This window comes from Anser anser, assembly GCF_964211835.1.
Source record: "Anser anser genome assembly, chromosome: 18".
NCBI lineage: Eukaryota > Metazoa > Chordata > Aves > Anseriformes > Anatidae > Anser > Anser anser.
The window spans coordinates 10,486,625-10,508,789 of NC_139739.1; the positions used below are offsets into that span (position 1 = coordinate 10,486,625).

General features: G+C 51.9%; 2 protein-coding genes across 5 annotated transcripts in view; one reads left to right on the top strand and one right to left on the bottom strand.

Annotated features, from left to right (window-relative positions):
* The window catches only part of GGT1 (gamma-glutamyltransferase 1), a 66,217-nt gene that overhangs the window by 39,186 nt on the left and 4,866 nt on the right, over positions 1–22,165 (bottom strand). The window contains exons 1-3 of one of the 4 annotated variants that reach the window (XM_083803906.1): positions 19,164–19,282; positions 18,671–18,775; positions 4,751–4,815 (exon numbers count right to left, since the gene is read on the bottom strand). In XM_083803906.1, the coding sequence (XP_083660032.1) occupies positions 4,751–4,791 (41 nt within the window). In that variant the 5' untranslated portion in view covers positions 4,792–4,815; positions 18,671–18,775; positions 19,164–19,282. Of the gene's footprint in view, positions 1–4,750; positions 4,816–18,670; positions 18,776–19,099; positions 19,124–19,163; positions 19,283–20,679; positions 20,794–22,165 lie in introns of those variants that run through there. The other 3 variants (XM_083803905.1, XM_083803909.1, XM_083803908.1) reach the window with 3 other exon arrangements.
* LRRC75B (leucine rich repeat containing 75B) lies at positions 1,301–21,567 on the top strand. The gene is made up of 4 exons (XM_083803932.1): positions 1,301–2,864; positions 7,375–7,503; positions 10,364–10,476; positions 19,919–21,567. The coding sequence occupies exons 1-4, from the start codon at positions 2,265–2,267 to the stop codon at positions 20,439–20,441; spliced, it is 1,365 nt and encodes a 454-aa protein (XP_083660058.1). The 5' UTR covers positions 1,301–2,264; the 3' UTR covers positions 20,442–21,567.

A 22,165-nucleotide genomic window follows, 5' to 3' on the forward strand; every position in this document is an offset into this window, starting at 1 on the left:
CATCCCTCCTGTTCTTCTGCTTCTCCCTAGGCATGCTCTATTAGCCACTGCTAACACAGGATCCTGGGGGAAAGAGACCTGTGGTCTGATCCAGGGCAGTCACTCTTCTCTTTCTGGCACTGACCTGAGCTCTGCTTACTTGTCCTAAAGGCCAGTAGTTGGGAATGTTCCCATTACTGGACACTGGGATGATGACAAGGAGATGTGCTTGCAGCACAGAATTTGAGTGAATAGAGAGAGGATCTGTTTGCTTTCTATTTCCCCATTCTAGATGTAAGAGAGACTTTTGGGGAAAACTAACCCAGCTACGCCGCACCCAGCTAGCTGCACTTAACAATATCATATATACCTGTATTGGGGTTTGAACCAAGTTAATACCTTTCTGAGAGGTGCTGGTATATCCGCTGGGATGGGGTGGAGCAATTCCAAGCCTCAAGCTCACATTTTGTGGTCTCTTAGCCTACGAAGAGCAGCCAGTCAGCCGTTCTCCCTCAGTAGAGCCAAGCCCAGCCTTGGCGTGTTTCTCATTAGCTCCTATTATTCCCGCTATTGTAGTGTTTCCAGTCTTAAAGCACATAGACGGGAGACAGCTGAACGGCTCCCACAGTTGTTTGTTTGCTAAGAGGATTTGATCTGTGGCAGGATATTTTCAAGTCACACACAGAGGAGAAGGTATCCTGGTAACAATACCATCCTCTGAGCTGCCTGCTCGTGCTGGTTCTCCTGCCGCCTCAGAACAACCCGCACAGCCTCATCCCCGCCCAAGCGTAAACTGCAGATTATGCTTCCTTCCCCTGACTCTCTGAGATAAGGCGTGAGACAATTCAGCCATACAAAGCCGTTCTGCTATTAACTGATCCCTGGGCTACAAACCCTGCTAGCGCTGCTCTCCTTTCAGCAGCGCTCCCACACGGGAGCAGGCAGAAGCAGGGGCTGAGGCAGCTCGTCCAGCTGCCGGGCAGTGAGGAAAGGCCACTGCACATCCCTCCGTTAATACCCTACTCACTGCTGGCAGCCAGGCAGCTTTTGTCTCCCCCCTGGCTCCCAGTGACACTCCTGAAGCCATAACGCTGCACCCCATTCAGCAAAGTGATTTTCTCATGACCCAGCCTCCCGGAGCTCTCCAACCAGATCCTGAAGTCCTTACTCAGCATCTACTCCCTCCAGCTGGGATTAGCCTGAGTCAGGTTCAGCAATATCTCAGGATCTGTTGATGCTGATTTCTCTCGTGCAGGTGCTTAGCTACAGCAGGGAGGGGATGAACAGGGAGAGGGAGAGTCAGGGCTTTTGTCTGATCAAACACAGAGTAAAAAAAGAAGGGCCCGCAGGATTTGGCCTATTATAGTTAGAGCCCTACATAAGTACTGTGGCACAGCTGATGTATTGGCCAGGCTGCTTCTCAGCCCAGCCCCATTCTGTCCCCGTCTGTTCAAACCAGACTCACACCCCTGGCACAGTATTTGAAAGAGGCTACAGGGATGCTGAGCACCCACATCTCCTTCCTCCTTCAAGGCTCTGTGGAATGCTGAGAAGGCAAATGAACCTTTCAGGCTCTGTTGAGCAAAGAGCTGTGGCTGTTCCCAAAGTGAGGGCCCAGTGGCCGCAAGAACAGGTTCTTTTGCAGAGGCACTGTGTGATACTTGTGTCACGGATGCACACGGGGAGCCCAGGCTGTTCCTACAGCTGTGTGCCCTCACGTTACAGCTACCAACACCCTGGCTTGCTGTGAAGGGCTTGCCATCTGTCATGGGCACCTGGGCTCGGCATGGGTATGGCCCTGAACAGTAGCGAGCTTGTGACTCCAGCTGCAGAACGCGGAAGGTCAGGCTGAGCTACTGGTTATACTGGGAGCATGACTCGGTTGCCTGCAAAATCTCAGTGGCTAGAGATGGAATTCAGGCTTCGGGTTTTTTTTACCATCCTGTTGGGTCACAACGATTTCGTCTGAGGAAAAGCATGCACTAAACTTGCTGTGCACTGCTCAGGGAGGGAGGGATGCATATGAGGAAAACACTTCTGCCCACTGCAGGTGAGGAACGGTGCCAGAATTGTACTATCAGTTGCAGACGACTAGCAGTGGGCAAAATTCCTGCCACTTTCTAGATTGGTAAAAACACCTCCTCTGGGTCCAACAACAGACTTACAGAAAACACAGCCCACGTAAGCACTGCCAGCCAGATGGCACGTTTTGAACCGTGTTAATCTCGACAACCTTTTGCAGCGTTGAGTTTGCCCGGGAATAAAAGCTCCCCCCAAGCGCCTGGATGCAAGGAGCGGTCCCGGCAGCATCCACTCCTCTCTTTGTCTTCTCCACCGAGGAACCCCCGGCAGAACAAGCCCCGGAGGAGGAGGTGCCTCCGGGAGAAGAGGCAGAGGGGGCTGCCCAGCCTGTGGCAAGACAAGCGCAGGGGCACGGACAAATAACCCCCGCCCGTCCCGGGTGCCCGTCCTCGGGGAGCGCCGGGAACCGCCAGGCGGGGAGCGGGGGCGGAGCCGGCCGGGAGGGGCAGCCCGACCTCCCCCGCCTCTCGGGGCACCTCCCCCGGCCCGGAGCCCGGTGCCCGGAGCCCGGTGGCGGCCCGGAGCGGACCAGCACGGCCATGGGCTCCCGGCTAAGCCGGCAGAGCAGCCTGGAGGAGGAGGGAGCCGCCGGCGAGGAAGCCAACGGCGGCAAGGCGGAGGGCGGCCGGGGCGACTTCCACCTCTCGTCCCTGCTCCTCCACCCGCAGAGGCTGCCCGGGGTGCTGCGGAAAGCCTCCCCGGCGCCCTACGTGCGGCGGGTGGGGTGGCTGCGGGAGATCCAAGCCACCATCCGGGAGCACAAGCGGGAGCACGCCGTGCACATCCTCAGGCTGCTCAGGAAGGTAAGCGCTGCGGGCTGGGCTGGGCTGGCCGGGCAGAGCCGTGCCGAGCCGCCACCTCCGGGGATGCTCGGGCAGGAGCAGCCGGGGGGGCCGGCAGCCGGAGCCCCCTCCCCAGCCCGGCCGTGCGGGTCCGCAGCCCCCCGGGGCGCGGCTCTTTGTGCTGCCCGTCGGGAGTCGCCCCCTCTCGGGAACAGGGGTCGGGAGCGGGGCTGCGCAGACCCCAGGAAAAGGGGTCCCCGAGCCGCAGCCGCGCCCAGCCTCGACGACCCCCCAGGGAAAAGCCGCCGAGCACCCCACTGCCACCGCCACCAGGCCCCCCGCCCAGGCAGCCTGGCCAAGAGCTGGCTCCGGGAGCGTCCAAGACGGTGCTGGGGAGGCCGCCTGGGACAGACTGGGCTGAGAGGAGAGGGAAAGGGGTCAGTGTATCAGCGGGAGCTTGCTTCTGTCTGCCGCCATTCCCGGACAGAGAAGGCAGCGTGCAGACAGCCTGGTGCCAAAGTGATGCTGAGCACAGAGCCCCGCTGCTGGAGCAGAGCCAGCTCCTCCGCTGCTCAGTGCTACCGTCGCCTTCCAGACAAACTCGGCTCCCCCAAATTGCGGGCAACTCCGTAATAAATAGCAGAGGGGACAGATCCTCCCTCCAACTCAGGCATAAAACAGCATCGGTTCTTAGCTTATCACGTTGTTTCATCATCTAGTGACACGCTACGTATCTTGGGACCACAATGAGTGTCTTGCCACAGTGGCATGTAGCCTTTGGGTGCAAGCCCCTTGGAGCAGGGACTGGCTTGCAAGGCTGCTTGTGCAGCCACGCTACCAGAGAGCGCAGCAGCCGCAGGGAGCTGCATTAACAGCCCTGGCTGCTCCCGGAGCCCCAGGTTTTGCAACACACCTGACAGTGGAGATCAGTGCGCTACCAGCAAGTTGCATTTTTATGACTAACAATTTACAAGACCTAAAATTACATCACTACTTTTCATGTCCACTGCCCTAGACTTCACGGGAGGAGTACTACCAGCACTACAAACACCCTTCTTGCATGCATGTAGATAGATAAACCCTAAGCAAAAAGCTTGTATGGCAGACAAGGACTGAATAAGATTTCAAAGATGGTTTTGGAAAAGCACTGTTAGAGTCAGCCATTGACTTCATAAGTGTGGCAACATAACATGAACAGACTTTTGTAGGGTTTACCAGAGGCCAGAATTACAAAATGTCATTTCCTATAGTGCTCAGCGCCTCTCCTTGAGGCTGAAGCACTGAAATCCCTCACAGACCTTGAGGTCTCCAGAAGGTCCATCTGGGAACAGCCGGGCTTTGAATGCTGACTCACGAGGCCATTGGGCGCAGAGGGTCCTTTCCAAGCCCTCCTTTCCATGCAGCCTGCCAGTTCCTTTCGGGATCAGCTGGGCGCCTGGCTTCCCAAGTCTGCACTGAAAATTGCCATGTCCTGGGCATGCCCTTCCAATTCTCCTCGTTATTGCTGGTCCCTGCCTCTGCCTGTCCATGCCAAAACAGCGACTGCCTGTTCATCTGCTCACACCACAGTGGGACATGCATCCTGTACTCGCACTGCAGCCTGCCTCTGCCAAGTTAGGCGGAACCCATCCAACACCCCCAGAACCTCCTATTCTCGGTGTGCTCAAAGATTTCAGAGACAGAGAGCTAAGCTGCTACGGTGTATTGCACCTTTCAACAACTAAACACAGCTGTCAGCCAGGCTGGGGTCAGGCACTCAGAACCAGTCCTCCTCATGTGTCCCATGCCAGCTTTAAAGTGTACCACAATCAGCCTTTTCATCATTTTACAAAATTGCATCACTCTTCAAGTAAATTCAGCCCTTAGCTTGGTGCCCAGCATATCATTCCTTACACAGACTGGCTTACCTTGGCAGTAACACATTCTCAGGAGTCGTTGATGAAGGCATCCCAGGTGAGGGTCTCTTTGTTACCTGTAAAAAGAGACACACCTCATTCACTCCAGGGGACCACACTTTACACCATGCCTTGTCACTGTGCCTTAGGCCAGGGTGTTTGCAACCCCCAGGGAAGGTAGAGCAACATTGGAAGCAGAATTGCAACCTCCCTGATGGAGCAGATGCACTCAGCCAGACCGAGGGGCATGGGCTGCTGCTGAGTGCCTCCTGCTGCAAGGCAGCTGCTGCTCCCAGCATACACTGACCTCGTCCAGCCCTGCAGATTTACCCTGCAGGCTGTAAGTGGATCTGCCAGTGCTTTTCAACCTGGGGTCTACAGACTCCAAGGGGCTGTGGATTGTTCCTAGGACATCAGAAGGGTGTAATTAAATAAAGAAAGCCAGCTCTAAGCAGATCCACTGAATAGGGATGCAAAATTTCTGCATTTTAGAAGACTACACACTGAGAACAACTGCAAGCTACAGGTGTACACTCATACACATTTCTTTTGTACAGCAGCACTCGAACAGCTCCACTGCACGTGGTCTTAGTCCCAGAAATACCCACCTGCAAAAGACAGGCCAGCTTTCCTGCTGGTGTGAGTGGGCATTGCTCAGCTGAGCTAGTGGAGACGTTAGACTTAGACGAGCAAAAAGTCTGGTACAATCTGATTTCCCTGTGCTGAGACACTGGCCAAGTGTCATTTTGAAGATAACGGCACAAAGCCAACTGAACTGCCCAGATTGATAATATTCTGCTTTCTGCTGCCACCCTTTAGGTGGCCCATTTTCCAAAGAACGAAGGAGGAGAGGAGGAAGAAAGAGAGGGAGGGTGCAAGGTAGGAATACAAGAAAAATGAACTAAAAAATGCCCCTGGGCTAAGAATTTATGGACTATCAGTGCAAAGTGAATAACCACACCTACATTTTATATAAAACCCTCGCAGGCAGGATTTATAATGAGAATGCAGATTCAGCTTAATGGTGTAACTCCAACTAGGGGAGTTTAATTACTGCTCTGACATCTACTGCTGCATGCTCAGCCATGCCATCCTCTTGGCAGCTTTCTTCGTCTATGCATGTTACACTTCATGTAGGAGGCTCCGTTTCCCCGAAGCCTTACGGTTAAGGGAGACGTTGGCATGATGCCTGGGTACACTCCTGGCCCATATCCAGCTGTGTCTGTCCTTCAGGATTGATCCACTGCTTGGGTTCCTTGGTTGCTTGCGGGTATCGTCTGTGTACCCACAGCGGTGGGGCTGTATAGCATTTGATTTATTCTCCCTTTCTCCATCAGATCTGCAGTCAGGATCTGTCTCTGTTGTGCTCTCTGCTTGATTCGGTCTGAGCATATCCAGAGCAGGAGAGAGTAGATACAGCACTGGCATTGGTTGCTGCTTGGGGTTAAGATCCAGCACCTCTGCCAACTGTGGCTCTGTCCCTGCTGGTTACGTATTTGTGTGCGTGTGCACGCCCAGCTTTCTCTCTCTTTTTGTAAGAGCTCTCAGTGCGTCTTTCCCTGGGTGGTGCCTGAAGCACACATTCAGTGGAGCAGTGTGAACATATGGGGCACCCATTTGCTTATTCATTTCTCCTGGCAGCAGCATGCAGAATGGGCAGAGGACTTGTTTCCTCCCTCAGCTGAGACCTCCTTGTCAACTGAATCAAACTCAGCACCATCCCAGTTAGGGAGCTTTTTTGTTCTACTTTTCTGCTGCTGGGGTATTTTTCTGCCCTCAGGGTATTTTCAGGCGAGTTTCTGCAGTCTTTCTTTCCAGGATGCTCTCCTGTTTTCCCATGTGGTATCTCCCAGTTGTAATTCTTGTGTCGTATTAGGTTTTTAGCTTTCCTCTTAGCAAAAAACAGCACAGTTCTTTGCAGTATCACCCATCTGGCCCCTGGGGAGGCATCTTGTTCCCAGAGATGCTGAGGTTTCTTCTGCTATGCCCAGAGGTGCCATGTACCCTAGGGTCCATGCATGCAAATTGTTCTCCTAGCTCACATCGTGGATGATGGAAAGAGGACTCCCCATGACTGACCTGCAGAGCTAACTATAAATTTACCATTACACCCTAAAAAAAAAATACTGCTGGTGCTTAGTACTTACTGAAAATCTCAAAGCACAGCTCACCTCGTACTCGTGGACAGGACTAGGGTAGATGGTAGTACCTGAATACCTGTAGAAAAGGTTTGATTTTTCCAGAAAAGCTGAGACTGGAGTGGCAGGTTTGGAGCCAGCCCTTCTGCACGGCGCCTTCCACAGATTCACACGCTGAAGCTGACAAAACTGTGAGTTTCTCTGGAGAGAATTCACCCTGGGCTCCATCCAGCCTGTAAATGATACTGCTCTTACCTTCCTGCGGTAGGTGGAAACAAGGCAGTCGGTCCGTGGGCTGTCTAACTCAGCTTCACACTGAATCTCATGCAGCTCTCCACATCTCCGCTATGATGGGTCAGGCACAGCTGCTTCACCTTTGCTAGATAGTTTCCTATGCTGAGTAACCAGCTGGCACCTCATGGGACTTATTTTCTGGTTTCAAATACCTCATGGTTATGGCTTCAAGGAAGCCCGTGTATCTGTCTGTTTTCCTTGTAGGACCTGGGACTGGAAGGAACATTCCTCAATGAAGTCCTCTACAAAAACGCGACTTTCCTCAACTTGGTGGATCCCATCTCCCACGACTTGCTGATGAGCCTTGCTAGAGATCTTCAGTGTCCCAAAAAGGTGAACCCTCCCCTCAGCTCAGTGGATACCTTGCAACATAGCACTGATGCAGAGTGAGCCCAGATGGGGTGGCTCGTTCTGGGTGGTGTTCTGCAATCCTCCAGAGCCAGCCAGCATACACCCTTGGAGTCATAGCACATATTCTTGTGCATATTTCTCTAGAAATCAGTTAAAAATACCTCAGAACATGAATGCAGCTAGGGGAGAGGGAGGTTACAGGCCCAGAAATCAGGAATTTACTTTTCTTGCTAACAAAACTTGGCAGGGTACATGCCAAATAAAAATAAGCGATGAGGGGGAGGCAGATGGTGGTGGCATATTCAATGGCATGTCCCAGCGGTTCAAAACAGCTGGCTTATGGGGGGTCTGTGGGGCTGCAGAGGGGAGCAGAGATCCCCGCACCTCTGCCCAAGCTGGTGACTAGGAGGAGGAGCAGAACCTTACTTCTCAGGCTTTGTCATATAAGACTACCCTAACCCTCACTGGGGAGCAATACATCCTCCCCATAGCCCCTCCAGACCTCTGAGTAAAGGGTGCAAGTCGGAGCTCAAAAAGCAAATATGTGTGCAGGATCCCTGCACTGCTGCCACAGTGCTTCAGAGAATGAAGAGAGCAGAAAGAGTGCAGATAAACCTCACAGATATCACAGTCCCACAGCAACACCAGCATCTACTTGTTACCCTTCGCTGCCACTAACACCATCCATTCGCTCATCAGGCTTGGCAAGTTTCAGGTTTGCTTTAAGAGGAGGGCAACAGGATGAGCTTATGCAAAGACAGACATTAAGTACATGCAGCTCAGAGCAAACTGGTGCCCTAGGGAATGCCTAGTGGCTTTCTAAGCCCCATCGCTACGCTGCAACACAGTCTGAAAAATTTTCTCTTCAAGGGTAATTTTTGTCCAAATATTATAAGCACCTAAAAAGGAATCGGAGGGGAGAGGTTGCAGCAATAGGACCTCTTAACCATAGTTCACTGGCCTCATCTCCAGCTGTTCTAGACTGTTTTATCCAGACCACCTCCAACCTCCCACTGTGCAGTGCCCTTCGGGGCGGGGGGTGGCACATGCCATTGTGTAGATGAGATTTTCCCTATTTGTTGAGCACCTCAGGTGCCTCTTGAAGCCACCAGGAGTTTAATTTGGGGGGGCTGGAAAGACTCAGCACCCCACAGCACCAGCACCCATCAGCAGAGCACGTCCCCTCTCCGCCCCTGGCTGAGCACCTGGTGGCTGTAACTGCATTACAGGCAAGCAGCTGAGTGCAACTCCCAGCCTGTCAGTGGAAATTAAATCAGAGAGGACACGGGAAGGAACAGGAGGGTAATTCTCAGTTGTGAGCCAACAAACAGTTGCAGGGCATTGTGCCAGCTTCTGTACTGAAGCCTGGTGTGCACGTGCACCCACTTGGAAAGGTTTGCTGATGTAGGTGGCACCAGGGTGCCAATTCCAGCCTTGCCAGCACAGAAATGGCCCACAACAGGGCATCTAATCCCAGGCACGGACCAGTCCCTGTGGGGTTCCCGAGGGAGCAGTGCTGTGCTGAGCACCGAGACTGGGATCCCTCCTGACTTGGCACAGCAGAACGGCCACATGCTGGCAGCGCATCCCTGGGATGTTCGGCTGATTCAGTGACTACTTGGAGAAGTCACCGTGCAGCTGTTGGCCCACAGTACAGCTTGCAATAAAGAATAAATTAGCGTATTCCCTGACAGCTTTACTATGTGTTTACCTATCAAATCCCTAAACGCACACGTTGCACCACGGCTGGAGGGCTGAGGAATGGGAATGCAGGTCTCTGTCAGCATTTGGAAAATATGACAGAGGAGGCAGAAATCCCAGCCTTCAGCAGCTGCCATTTGTCATTCTGCTTCACCAGGGGAAGAGGTGCTTTCAAAGTCATGGAGACAGGGAATGTGTGCAAAAACAAAATCAGGAAAGTAGCAGCCACCTCGGTGCCTGATGAGTTACTGCAGGGGTTGGAGGGAACTGCTGTTGGGAAGCTCCCAAACTCAAATATCTGGGAGAAGAAATGACTGCAAGGAAGGGAGGTGCAAGATGGGGACCTCGCTGGCTCCCTGTCCCAGCGTCTCCCATCTGGAGCATGGGAGGGACCAAGAGTCCAGGTGCTGCTGCAGGAGGAGCAGGGGTGTCCCAGAGCACCTCTCTCCTAGCGAGAAGCCCCTTGGGGATGGGGCAAGGGTGCTGGCTGCTGGACTTCCACATCAGGGGAGCAGATGGGCAGTCCAAAGACAGTATGCAGCTGAAGTCTGGGAAGCACGGTGACAAGGTAATCGATAGAACTTTAGCACAGTCCTGTAACGCAATGAGTCAGCAGCTTGTCTGCTCACGGGTGCTGCTGAGGATACAACAGTGAGGAGCTGAAACACTCCTGCTGTCCCCACGTTGTGCTTTTGTGGAAGTACAGCTCTTTTGAAGAAAAGGATTCCCAGGATTCCCCTGCACAGAGCCCCTTGCGCATTGTCAGCCACTCCTGCCCTCCAGGCAAGCTCTAACCATGACACCCAGCGTGATGCCAGGCCTAAAGCAGGACCCCCTGCCACAGACTCCCCTCTGAGCACCACCTGCTCCCCAGTAGGATGTGCGATTGCAGCCCCAGTCCCCTGGTCAGGGCAGGAACAGGCTGGCTAGGCTGAGGTTCTTCCTGCTCCTGGTATCCCAGGAGGGGCTGCTGTGTCACACAGAGGCATCTCTGGCCTTGTCACCCTTCCTCTTTTATCCTCTTCTCCATCTCCTATTCATTCCCCTGCTTCATTATCACCCCTGTCCCTTTCCCATCCTCTGCCTTGCCTCCTGTCATGCAGCATCACACACAGAGAGTAAACTGTCCCTTTGCTTTCAGGAATATGACCCCTGGAAATCCTCAGACAGGATCTGCAGGCAGCTGATTTACCACCTAACCCCACACTCGAAATGGCACCGACACGGCATGCCCCGGAGGAAGTCCCAAGTGTGGTAAGTGGCCTGGTTGGGGACAGCAGGGGCAGGCACGGAGCGGGGTCTGCCAGGAGAAACCGTGCTGCAGCCGGGCATCATCCCAGTCTGCCCCTGCTGCCCATCTTGGAGAAAGGCAGGGTTGAGAACCTGCATGGCAACCTCTGCTCAGCCTCTTAGAAAATCTCAGCCAAATGGCGCAGCGTCAGTGCCAGCACTCCTCTCCCTGGCTTGGTTTGCTATTTGCTCCTTTTCAATCCCACTGCGTTCGTGGTACCGCAGCAGCCAGCCCTCCCAGCAGGGCCTGCAGGGTGCATGGCCCAAGGAGCATGGCCAAAGCCGCAGCCCTGCCGGCCACCCTGCACTCTGCCGAGCTCAGCCAGCCCCAAATTTGCACCCCACTTCGTCCTTGTTCATCCCCATACAGCTTCCCTGTCTGCTGGGAGGGTCTCACGATAAAAGGCAATGCCACAAGCTGCGTGCGCCGCTCTATGGGGAGCACTTTGCGGTGGCTGGCAGAGAGGTGGCCGTCCTTGCTTGCCTCCCACGGCTCCTCCAGGAGCAGGACAGGGACCCGAGGTGGTGCAGGGCCTCACGCACAGGGAACGCAACTCAAAGCACTTGGCCACAGACAGCTCCCCAACGGCGGCTGCTTTCTGTTACTACAAAACCATTCAAACGCCCACACTTGTTCTCCCCCGATACTTGCTGTTTTTTCTAACCAGGTAAAGAGCAATCCCTACTTCTTTTAAACCCACACCTTCTCTTGTTTTCTTCGAGCAAAGCATTGTCCTATGACACAGATCTCCAGTGCTGAAGGAAAGGGAGAAGCAACTACAAGAAGAGCCCCATTAGCCTCCCAGAAATGAATGTAGGATTGGGTAAAAAGATAAAAATGGCAGTGCCTGGTCTTGGCCTTTCTTGAGACTCTCAGAGTCTTTGATGGATGTGCCAGCAACTTAAAATTCCCCACGGGAATTGATATTTCCATAGCACCTTTTGTTCTGACTCAGAAGTAGATCCCCAGCGTGCCTTAAGGAATAAAATCCTATTGGTTTGCTGCCACTACAATTTCCAGGCTATCTGCCCCCTTTGCCACCAGATCTGCATGCTCTGTGACTTTTAATGCACTCTTCTCCAGCACCCCTTGGGGCAGGCTGGTTAGTGCAGCCTGCAGGTGGGATCAAAGGCACAGAGCCATCAGTCAGTCCCAGGGTACCAGAAACTGCAGAGCAGCAGTTTGCACCCAGCCTGCCATCCTTCAGCAACAGCATCAAGCCTGCGCAGTCACCCAGTAGTGACGCAGAGAGCAAGTCTGGGGCCAGAGAAAGGGCCCAAACCCCACACAGAGGGGTCAGGTGATACCCCAAGTATTAGCTGGGTACAGAGCATCTGTGAGTACGAGCAGGGAGAAGGCAGCAAGGCAATGTGTGATGGAGGGGAATATAGATCTAAAATGGGTGGCCCTGCCTGGCAGCCAGACCCAGCTGCAAGGTGTTATATAAGACAAAATAATTTTGATTAAATATTAAACAGCAGCACTTCCTCTTTGAAAACTGGAGAGGAACTGGTTTGCAGTTTGCGGCAAAAAGTACCTGCAGAGTTGGCATCTTTGGCTGCTGCAAGAAAATGGATGTTGCCAGTAGCAGGAAAGCAAGAAATAGCCGCTTCACTTGGAGGTATCAGGGCCTAATTTTGTCCAGCCAGGCTGTTCTTAACTGATCTGAATCCTCCACTTCCTGCCATCTGCTAGTGGGAGCACTTTACTGTGATGTGTCTGAACCCATGCCCTTGGCTTGTACCCTTCCTGCCCTCGAGGTCCTTTAAAAAGTATGTGTGTAGCAGCAATACTTCTGAAGGCATTTCTAAAATTTATTGGGGATCTGGGACAGTTAAGAGGAATCAGTGCATGCAAACCATCCTCAGAAACTGAATTTTGTGGTCCCCTGAGCTTTGGCTTCTGGCTTTCATGGAGCTGGTACTCTTGTTCTCTTCTGAAATGTGATTTCTGCTTTCTGGCAGCATGCCATATGGGTCCAGAAGATAATTAACAAGTCCAGTCCACAGACAGCTGTGAGCATCTGCCAGGCATTAATTACATTGGAGCTGTTGTGGAGATGTGGCGTGGGAGGTGGAAAGGACCCGCACTCCTACAGCCAGATCACACACAGGTGTTCGCCCCATGGCCAAGCAACAAACCTGCAGGTCAGGAACAAACCAGTCACATCCCCATCCACTCTCAGTGGAACCCCAAACCCTCAGGAAGTACAAACCTGAGCCACCCATGAACTGATGCAGTAGAAAGGATAAGATAAATTTCTTCAAGCACTCCTGTTTTGGTACACAGCAATCCCAGCAGAGCTGGAATTGTAAGCTCTGTTAAGGACCAATCAGGCTGCTACCAAGCAGGTTCAGTCTTATACTATTCGTGCCATAGAGCCCCAACAGGTACCAAACATTCACAGATAGACTAAGTTTGCAAAACACCATGAGCTACCAACAGAGCGATGGTAATGGGGCCCCGGCCGTGAGTCTAGGAGAGAAATCAACCCACTGCAAGTTGCCATCAGCCCACGTGCTTTTACCAGCTGAAGGCCCCAGGCCAGAAGCAGAGCCCATAGAGAAACGTGGAAGGAAAAAGTTTATTGCAGCAGACAGAAGGCAACAGGAGCTGAGTGGGGAGTGGAGATCCAGCCCAGGGTATATCTGGTTTCTCCAATCAACTTGTCACAGATGATGCAGGGAGATGGGTCCATCTCTGCATGCCAGCTAGTGGGTTCTTGACAGCAACTGTGTGCCTCATGTAATCAAGGCTTTGCAATGTTCCAGCTGTGCTTTCACCCAAAGGGACCTATTTCAGCTGCCCGGGTTTGCCACGCTGAAAGCAAGGGGCTCCATTCTCCTTTCCTGCAAAATCCCATCGCAGGTCTGCAGCTTCCAGCCAACAGCCTGCACCCCACCTTGCAGCTACTTGGGTAGGCTGCCTAAGCAAACAGAGAAGTTGAGCTTGTATTTGTAGGGGATTTAAAATTAAAAGCCTAAGGATAACATTTCCTCAGCAGGAACCAGCATGACCTTACTGCACAATTGTCAATCTCTTACATCCTAATGGGACTTCAGTTATAGAACTGTTTTACAGTGGTATAGATTCTTCACCCTTAATGAGATGAACACATCCAAGGCTGTTGTTTAACTCCAGCTTCTAATTAAATCGATGTTTATTGTGTAAAGAATAATGGGTTGAGAAATACTTCTCTCTGGGGACATAGGGTTTTTAGGCTATCAAGACCACTTCTGTGACATTTTGACAGATGCAGAACTTTTGGATATTACTAAATGTTGGTTTCAGATATCTCAAGGTTTCCTTAGTTCAGTGTTGTGGGAGGACTGCATGTTCTCCTCCAGAACAGGGCTGGACGCAGAGGGCTCATTACTTCCCAAGGGCAAAGTCACGCTGGACTATAGTTCAGAGAGGAAAGGTAGAAGGGAATGAGGTGAATGTGGTCTTTGACTGGAGAGCTGGGTCACAGCCTATACTGCAGTCTAGAAGCTGTGGGTTACAACTGAGCTGCCTTGGCAAAGCTGGGTCAGGGAACTTTATGCAGCTTCCACTTGCATTGCCCCCAGAGCTGGCTACTCAGTGCCCTCCTTTCTTTAGTGCAAAGGATCAAACCTGAGCCCGTAAAACAAGCAAGCAGCAAACAGACTGATCTTTGCAAGCAGGGTGTTCGTGGTGCAGAGAAAAAAAAATTCCACACAGTAACCTGTTCTGGAAGAATAAAGGCAGTTGCGTGCATGGAGTTAGTAGCTCACACACTGCGTACATCTGGGCTTTCCTTGTCACAAGTTGCAGCACGGTTTTTGTTCATCTGCCTGAGCAAGCTTCATTTTGAAACACCTTGGCTAATCTGAAGCTGGGTGGGGAACCAAGTGTTCCTTCTGGGCTCATTGCTCTGTTGCTCATTTATTGATGTGCACTGCCCAGACATTGCGGCATTGGATGCACTTTAAAAATGCAGTGAAAGCATTTGTGTCTAGAAGACTACAGGGAAGCAGCTCAAAAGGGCTTTGGGTCTTTTTTTTTTTCTCCACTCTTGAAAACATCACTCAGGGCCATGGATGACAGCTCTGGCAGATTAGATCTCAGCCTTCACATTGCCTGAGATGAATACTAAGTAGAGCTTCCATTTCACCCTTATGCAACAGAGTAAATAGCCACCACCATTCCTGCTTTACAGACAGGAAGCCAAGTTAGAGAATACCACTCAATTAACTAAAGTCACATGGTAAGAGTCAGATGTGAGTACAGGAACTGCCTCACACAATGTTTTTTGAGAAGCTGCTGCTCACAGAGACATCGACAGACACAAACTGGTGAATAAGCCGTGGAGAGACAGCAGCTGTTCCCTCAGCTTACAGTGCTGAGACCCAACCACTACCCGTGACCAAGGTTCCCAGCAGCACTGGGAGACAGGTTCATCTGGAAAGGCTGTTAGTGATGGAAGGGGGCAGCCGCACCTTGACACTGCCCTGTTAGAGATCGGAAGGAAAAATCCAAGACCAACAGGCAGGAGAAGCAGGACACAGGTGGAGAGATGAGCAGGGAATGAAAGGATGCAGGCTGGGTGGCAGCAGGGACCTTATGCCTTCATGACTGTTGCACAGGTAAATGTTTGACAGAACTGGGAGGATGAGAGGTACTCAGCTGCATCATCACCTATGGATATCCATGTCCTACCCCAGTCGCAGAGGGAGGGTGCCAGGAAGAAGGCTGCCTCTGTGTTCCCTTCTCTCCTCAGGGAGGGATCTCCCCCCAGCTGATCAAAAGAGCGTGGGTGCAAGGATGGAGACGTGACTTGAGGGACTCCTCATGGAAGTGGCCTGTTTGTGCACAGCTTCCGTCTTTGCAGACGTGCTGGGCCCAGCCTCAGAACAGCTTGGGCTGGGTTAGCCTAGGTCAGCACTTTTGAGGCTTCTCGTTCCTTTGTCTCATCAGAGGCAGCTAAAGCCAGCCCTTCAAAGCAGCACCCTGTGCCACAGGGAAGCAAAGGCAAACAGATCATGCTAAGTAGACAATTAAAAAGCCCAGAGTCCATCCCCTAAACTGCTGCTTAAAGCAGACCAGCCATCCAGATACACCTGCTGTTAGGCTCTGTGCAGGGCAGAACAGCCAAGAAACACCTGACTCATGGCTAATTAGCCACCTCTCCTCCCAGACTCTTTCCATAGCTCAGAGACAGGACAAAGAGGCTGCACCTGCAGGACCCTGAACACTCGTGCTGAACAAATTCCTTCAAACCCCACAACGTCAAGAGGAGGCCAAGCACCACTGTGGCTGCTGCCGGTCCTGGTCGTTGCACTGCTGAGAGCTGCTACAGCCACCAAAGAATTTAGCTGATGAGGAAGAAGCTGAAGGGCACTGATATCTTCAGATGGCAGGAGGGCAGGCACTGTTCCCCACTGGAGGCTGCATCCAGCTCCAGGCAGGCAGCAGGGTCTGGCTGCTGTCGCCTTTGCTTCTTGTTCAGTTTCACAGGAAAGCTGGATTTCTCACTTGAAGCTGTTCCTCCAGCATTGGAGAGAGTTTCCTCTCTAAATTTGCTGCAAAGAATACAAACACCATCTGCTTCACTGCATCCAGGGTCCAGATCCTTGCTAGCTGCAAATCCTGGCAATTAGAAATTCACACGCAGCACCAGTTGCAGCAGCACAAGGTTAATCCAGCCTCCAGTGCTTTGCAGTCCTCCGCCTACATGTCCCATGTGCATCAAGAGCCATGTCACTAAGTAGCTGTTTTGTCTCACACAAAGAAGAAAGCTTCTTCAATTAAAGCAGTCTTTAAGCCTATTTTACTTGCAGAAATTAGGGGATAATAGATGACCCACTTCCCTGGAAATAAACCTGGCATTTGCTCAGCTGCTGCACGGATGTCTGAGAGCTTGGGGTCTCGTCTTCCCCTCTGTCCCCGACAGTCATAGAACTCAACGTTCCAAAAATACCAGATGTCAGATAATTCAGAGTAAAGCATTTACAGACATCTCCCTGCCACTGCTCTGGCCAAGGGACATATTTCCCTCTGAAGCAAGAGGAGTGGGCAGCTATTCTGTGCCCTGCCCCAGAGATGGTATTTAGGTGCACCTCTTGCAGCTGCACAGGAACACCAAGCAGTCAAGGAGAATTGCCAGGAATCCCAGCGTGCCGGTTCTGATGCTTCTTCACCTGCCAGAGAGCCAAGGGGCTGCTGCAGCATTAGGGGCTGTTGTCAGCCAGGGCAAGGCTTCTACCAGTGTTTTCCAACTAGAGGCATTTTTACAGGCAAGAGAAAACCACTGGAACTGAGACAGGAGGTTCAGAGTCACCCCTGCAGGTACAGAAATGAGGGCAAAAGGAAACAGCAAAAACAGAGAGGAGAGGAGAAAACCAACAACAAAAAGCCAGCAAAGGAAGGAGGGCCCTGGCACTGCACCCGACAGTTTAAGTACGTTCAGCCAGGAGCAGTCCAGCCTGGAGAATCAATTACAGGACAATGATTTGTCTGCTTGACTGAGGCTTCCTTGGGGTACTGGCTTTCAGCTCGGGAGAGCAGCAGAAGGTACTTGCCCTGGTCAAGCACAACCCATGACTTATTACTGCAGTCCCTGCACAGCAGTCAACAGGAGGGGAGGCTTAATGGGCAGCGAGACAAGCACATCACTTTTGTCCTTCTGACGTTTCCCCCCACTTATCACTCCCTGCACTCAGAGCCAAGTCACCCAAAAGAGATCAAGAGCCATTCAAACTCACCCCCTCTTTGGAAAGCTGTTACTGCAGATACAGCAGGAGAAATGGCACCTGAATGCTAAGGCCTGCCAGAGGGAGTGGTGCCAACTGCAGACAAGACCTGCAGCGATCCCCCCCCCACCAGCCTGCTTTCCATCCCCATACCAAGCTGTGGTAGCACTAAAGCTCGCCCCTTGTAGCTGTACAACAGAAAGGTCAGATGAGGCTTTGCACAGACAAGGCTTGGGGTGAGGAGGTCCTTCTCTTTGTGTCCCATCTGCCTCCCCCTCCAGGATCTGCCACGGGTTGATAGCACTGGGGAAGAGAATTTTCAGGAGGCCCAGGTTCTGCTTGCACAAAACAGATGCTGAAGTAATTACAAGCTTGCTTCTAACCTTGTTTATCCTGTATTCTCCCTACACACACACCAACAAAGCCTTAATCTAAACCAATTCTGAGGCCAGAGAGGACTTGTGTCTCATCTCTTATACCAGCCAGTGGTATTTTGTGCTACACCACTGCCAGGGACCGGTGACAAACCAGACCAAAAAAAAAAAAAAAAAAAAGACACAAAGAGTTTTTCCAGGTGAGACATAGAAATACAGCCCCCGCGCAGCCTGGGCTGTTGTCAAGCATCCCTTGGATTACCCAGAAAAGAGAGGCTAGCCCAGCGCCATCCAGACTGCAGCACACACAGTTCACAGCTTCCATTGCTGCTGTGAGCAATGCAGGTGATTAACTCATTGCAGCCTTGTCTCAGGGACTCTGGTATCAGAGAGATACCAAGTGCTGCTCCCAAGCAAAGGCCCTTTGGAGAGCTCACTTGTGTGCTCTTGGACCAATTGTAACTCCCCGCTACATCAGGCTCTGCTGTTTGGCAGCGCAGCCAAGCACTGCCCTCCTTGTCCCTCCCGTGATTCACTGAGGGAACGGTCTGGGTCATGTAAAATGTAATTTGATAAGTGACACGTAAGACTCTTTCGAACCTTCAGGTCTGAATGCAAGTTATTCCATGCTGTTAGCACTTTCTACCATGAGAGCTCATTAGCTTAAGTGCATGTTTGCAGGTACAGCCTCAGCCCTGCACAATGAATTCCCTCAGGACCCACAAGCACATATAGAAATAGCCAGAACAAAGTGCTGCCAATACCATAGAAGGAATGGGGGGGCTAGAGCATGGACAGGGCAGACTGCAAGGTCAATTCCACCTCACACTCCTTCAAGGAAGCACAGCTGCGGGCATACCAGCATCGAATGCGTCCACGAAGGGCTGATGCATACACTGAAGCACATTTATTCACCTGTGTTATCAGACACCCATAGGGAGTATTAGGGGTTGAAGTTTCTGGGATGCCATTAACTACACACATAAAGCAAAGCTTTAGAGGCAGCATCGCAACCTCCCCACAACTGCAGAAGGGCCTGGCACCACTAAAGCTCGCGGGGTCATTCTCACCTGCCATGGTAGCTCCTGTGGCGCTGGAACCTTCTCCAAGGAAATTGCATGTCCCCATGTACCTGCTGCTCTCAGGGCCTGGCTGTGCCGCAGCCGTGCAGGACACTACAGAGAGCCAGATAGGAAGAGTGGGCACCTTCAAACTGGTGGTTAATTCTTAGCCCACCCTGCTCCTCCCGACCCCAACAAGGCACTTTTACATCCCCAAAGCATGTGACTAAAGGCACCAGTGGGGATCCTAGTAGAGCTCCCATACCCTTATGACTGATACAGACACAACTGGAAGGACAGCAAGGCTAGTGTTATTTACGTAGAAGAATTAGTTTTTCAGACATTACACCAGCACACACTTTTACTCAGTCCTGCAACATCCTCCCCCCGACCTCCTATAGCCCCACAGCTCCTACTTCTCACAGCACTCTCACAGACCTGCAGTCCATCACAGAGCTCCACGTCCCACTCATTTTGCAAATCCAACAGCCCTATAGCACACCTTTACTTGCTATGCAGCCTACTTCCTCCTCTTCCTCTTCCTTCCATTTGCCAGGCAGATAGCAAGAACCACAGCTAAACCCAACTCTCTCTAGATTTCTTTTAGCACCCCTGTGCCCTCCCCACCTCCTCACAGCTGCAGCAGATCCCAGATGATCTGCTGACCACAGGGACCTAAATTAACAGCCACTTGTGCTGCTTACTGCTTGAGGGACACTGGGGAAGGCTTTTACAGGGACATGTGGTAAATCCACACCTGGAGTGCACTTTGTCTATAGGTTGTTTTCTTGACAAAATATCCTTTTCTCAGCCTTTTAACACTGCTCTACTTCTGCAGAAAAATCTGTTTGCAACAGACCTTGGCGTTCACCTGGAGAGGTGGCACAGAAACAGCCCCCACACAGTGCAAACCGGTGCATTTGGAAAGTTTGCTTGCCACGGTTATTTCTGCTGTCCACGCAGCACTGAATGTCTGTACGTGCACATACAGACAAACCCTTTGAAATGTGCTAGTGGAAGAGAGCTTAGCAACACGGGGTTAGCCAGTTCTTGCAGAGTTTATGTACAAGTGCTGAGAACACACAGGAAAGCCCCAGGACACAATCTGCCCAGAGGCATGGTGCAGACCTTGTGCCCGTTTCCCAGACAAGCTCCGTTAGCCTTTTGCTGAATGTTCTAGCCCAAGTTCCTCGTGAGCCCTCCCCTGCTCCAAGTATATACCCTTAATGGTCTCTCTCTGTCCCTTTCCATCATCAGCCTGAAGACCAGCCTGCAGAAGAAAGTGAGCCAGGACTCGATGGATCTGTCAGGGATCCCCCTGACCATGCGGGATGTCCACCGCATGGCCTACTACCTGCAGAACAACGGGGACCACCTCACCTCTGTGGACCTGAGCTTCACCGAGCTGAACGATGACATGGTGCGCCTGCTGCTGCCCTTCCTCTGGGCGCTGCCCAAGCTCACTCACCTTTCCCTCAACGGCAACCGACTGACGCGGGCAACCATGAAGGAGCTGACTGACACCATGAAGGACATGAACAAGTTCCCTTGCCTGGCCTGGGTGGACCTCGGCAACAACGTGGATGTCTCCTCCATGCCACAGCCCTTGCTCGTGGGCCTGCGCAAGCGCCTCAGCCAGCAGACCACGCTGCCTACCATCTATGAGGCGCTCGACTGCGACTCAGAGATCTCCAGCGGGCAGGAGGGCAGCCAGCTGGAGGATGAAGAAGCAGGAAGCACCCCGTCACGTGCTTTCCCTCAGCAGGGCTGCGAGAGGTGACTGGACAACAGGCCGGTGCTGGCACACTGAAGCCGTCCCAAGGAGAAATGCTGAGTACAAACACCGAGCAGAGGGCCAGCTTTACCGGCTTCCTTTGGCGCTTTTCTCTCGCCTTCCCTGGCATTTCCCCCCCAACTTGCTGTGAGACAAAAGCCTGTCGGTCCCCACAACGTGCTCCACTCCCTCCCCTCACTGCCAAACCCATCGCCCACGTTACAGAGAGGAACCAGTGACTTACAGTGAACCTGGTCCCCAGGCAGGGTCTCACTGGAGAACAGGAAAAGACCTGTCGGAGTCAAGAATATCCTCCAGAAGCCATTGGGTTGAGGGAAAGTGATGTGGGGGGAAACCTAAAACAGAAACAGGCTTGCAGTTTACTTCCTTTCTTCCTTTTCCTAGGCACCTTGGAAGGCTTGGGACCTGCAGTCTTGAGTGTGAAAAGAGGTACCCCAAGAGCCTAGCTGTTGTGGAGCTTAGCTGAAGGGCTCAGAGGCCAGAGCTGGAGCCCGGCAGTGTGTCTCCCTCTTGTGTCTGGCTCCTTTTGTTTTGTTTTTTTCCTATTGTGTGTTTTGTATTAACGTCTGAACAAAGGGACTTGGTCAGAGACCATTGGATTGCATAGGCTGGGGCGGACACATGGCTTGGAACTGCAGCATCAGGATATTTGCTGTGTGACCGGGGTGAGAGGGAGGGGAAGGAGGTATGTGTTGGTGGGAGCATGGGGGATGGGGTGAGTTGGGATGGGATGGGAAGGCCGAGGGTAGAAAAGGGAGGGGAAATAGTCTTGTGGTTTAACAGGATTGGTTTCAAGAACTGTGTTTTTGTATTAAAATTACAACTTCCAAGTGAAATTAAGGAGAATCAGACAGCTAAGCGCATAACTGTGACACTAGAGGAGCAAGCAGCAAACGTGCCAGAGGTGGGCACTTCCCAAACTAAAGCGCAAAGCGTTGGCTCCTCATGGCATATTGCACACCTCTTAATGCAGAGACGTGATGTGAGCAGCTGCATTGCCATTTTCAATGCTGTCCAAAACCAAACCAGTGATACAAAATTTCTAGTGTTTTCCACATTGCTCATGCTCTATATAAACACAATAAACAATTCTCTTGGATATAAGCATGAAGCACTGCTAAGTCTGAGTATCTGGGTTGTTCACAAACTGAGCCAGCAAGCCAGCCGCTGCAAAATAAGGACCAAGAGTTCTCGTGCAGCGCCTGAGCAGTGGGAGAGGACCAGCAGGTGCCATTCACACCAGTGAGTGAGGTTCATTCCTCAAAGGAGGATGAAACATCTGTGCTCATTTGAGGTAGGCTGTGGCCTTCCATGTTGTAAAAAAAAAACTGATAATACTTTATCTGGTAAGTCAAGTCCTCTTGATTATCTGTCCCCACAGGAATTCAGGGAGCGGATATGATTTTGAAAGTCTTAAGAGTTAAAGAAATCAGATGAATTAAAAAGAATACCAACATACAAATCCTGGCCCTCCTAAATTACAAATGGTAACCTTGTATTTCTCTGCTGACTCTCTCTGGGAGTCTCAACACATAAGTAACTCTCATATACTAAGCCACACAAATCCACATGAAATAGATTCTTTCATACTCCTTGCTGATCTCTCAAGATGTTGCAAAAGCAAATTGGTGATACTTACTTATCAAGTGATTTCTCCCCTTTGGACCGAGAGTGGGGGCACCGGGTGGTATCAGTATCTCTGATCAACC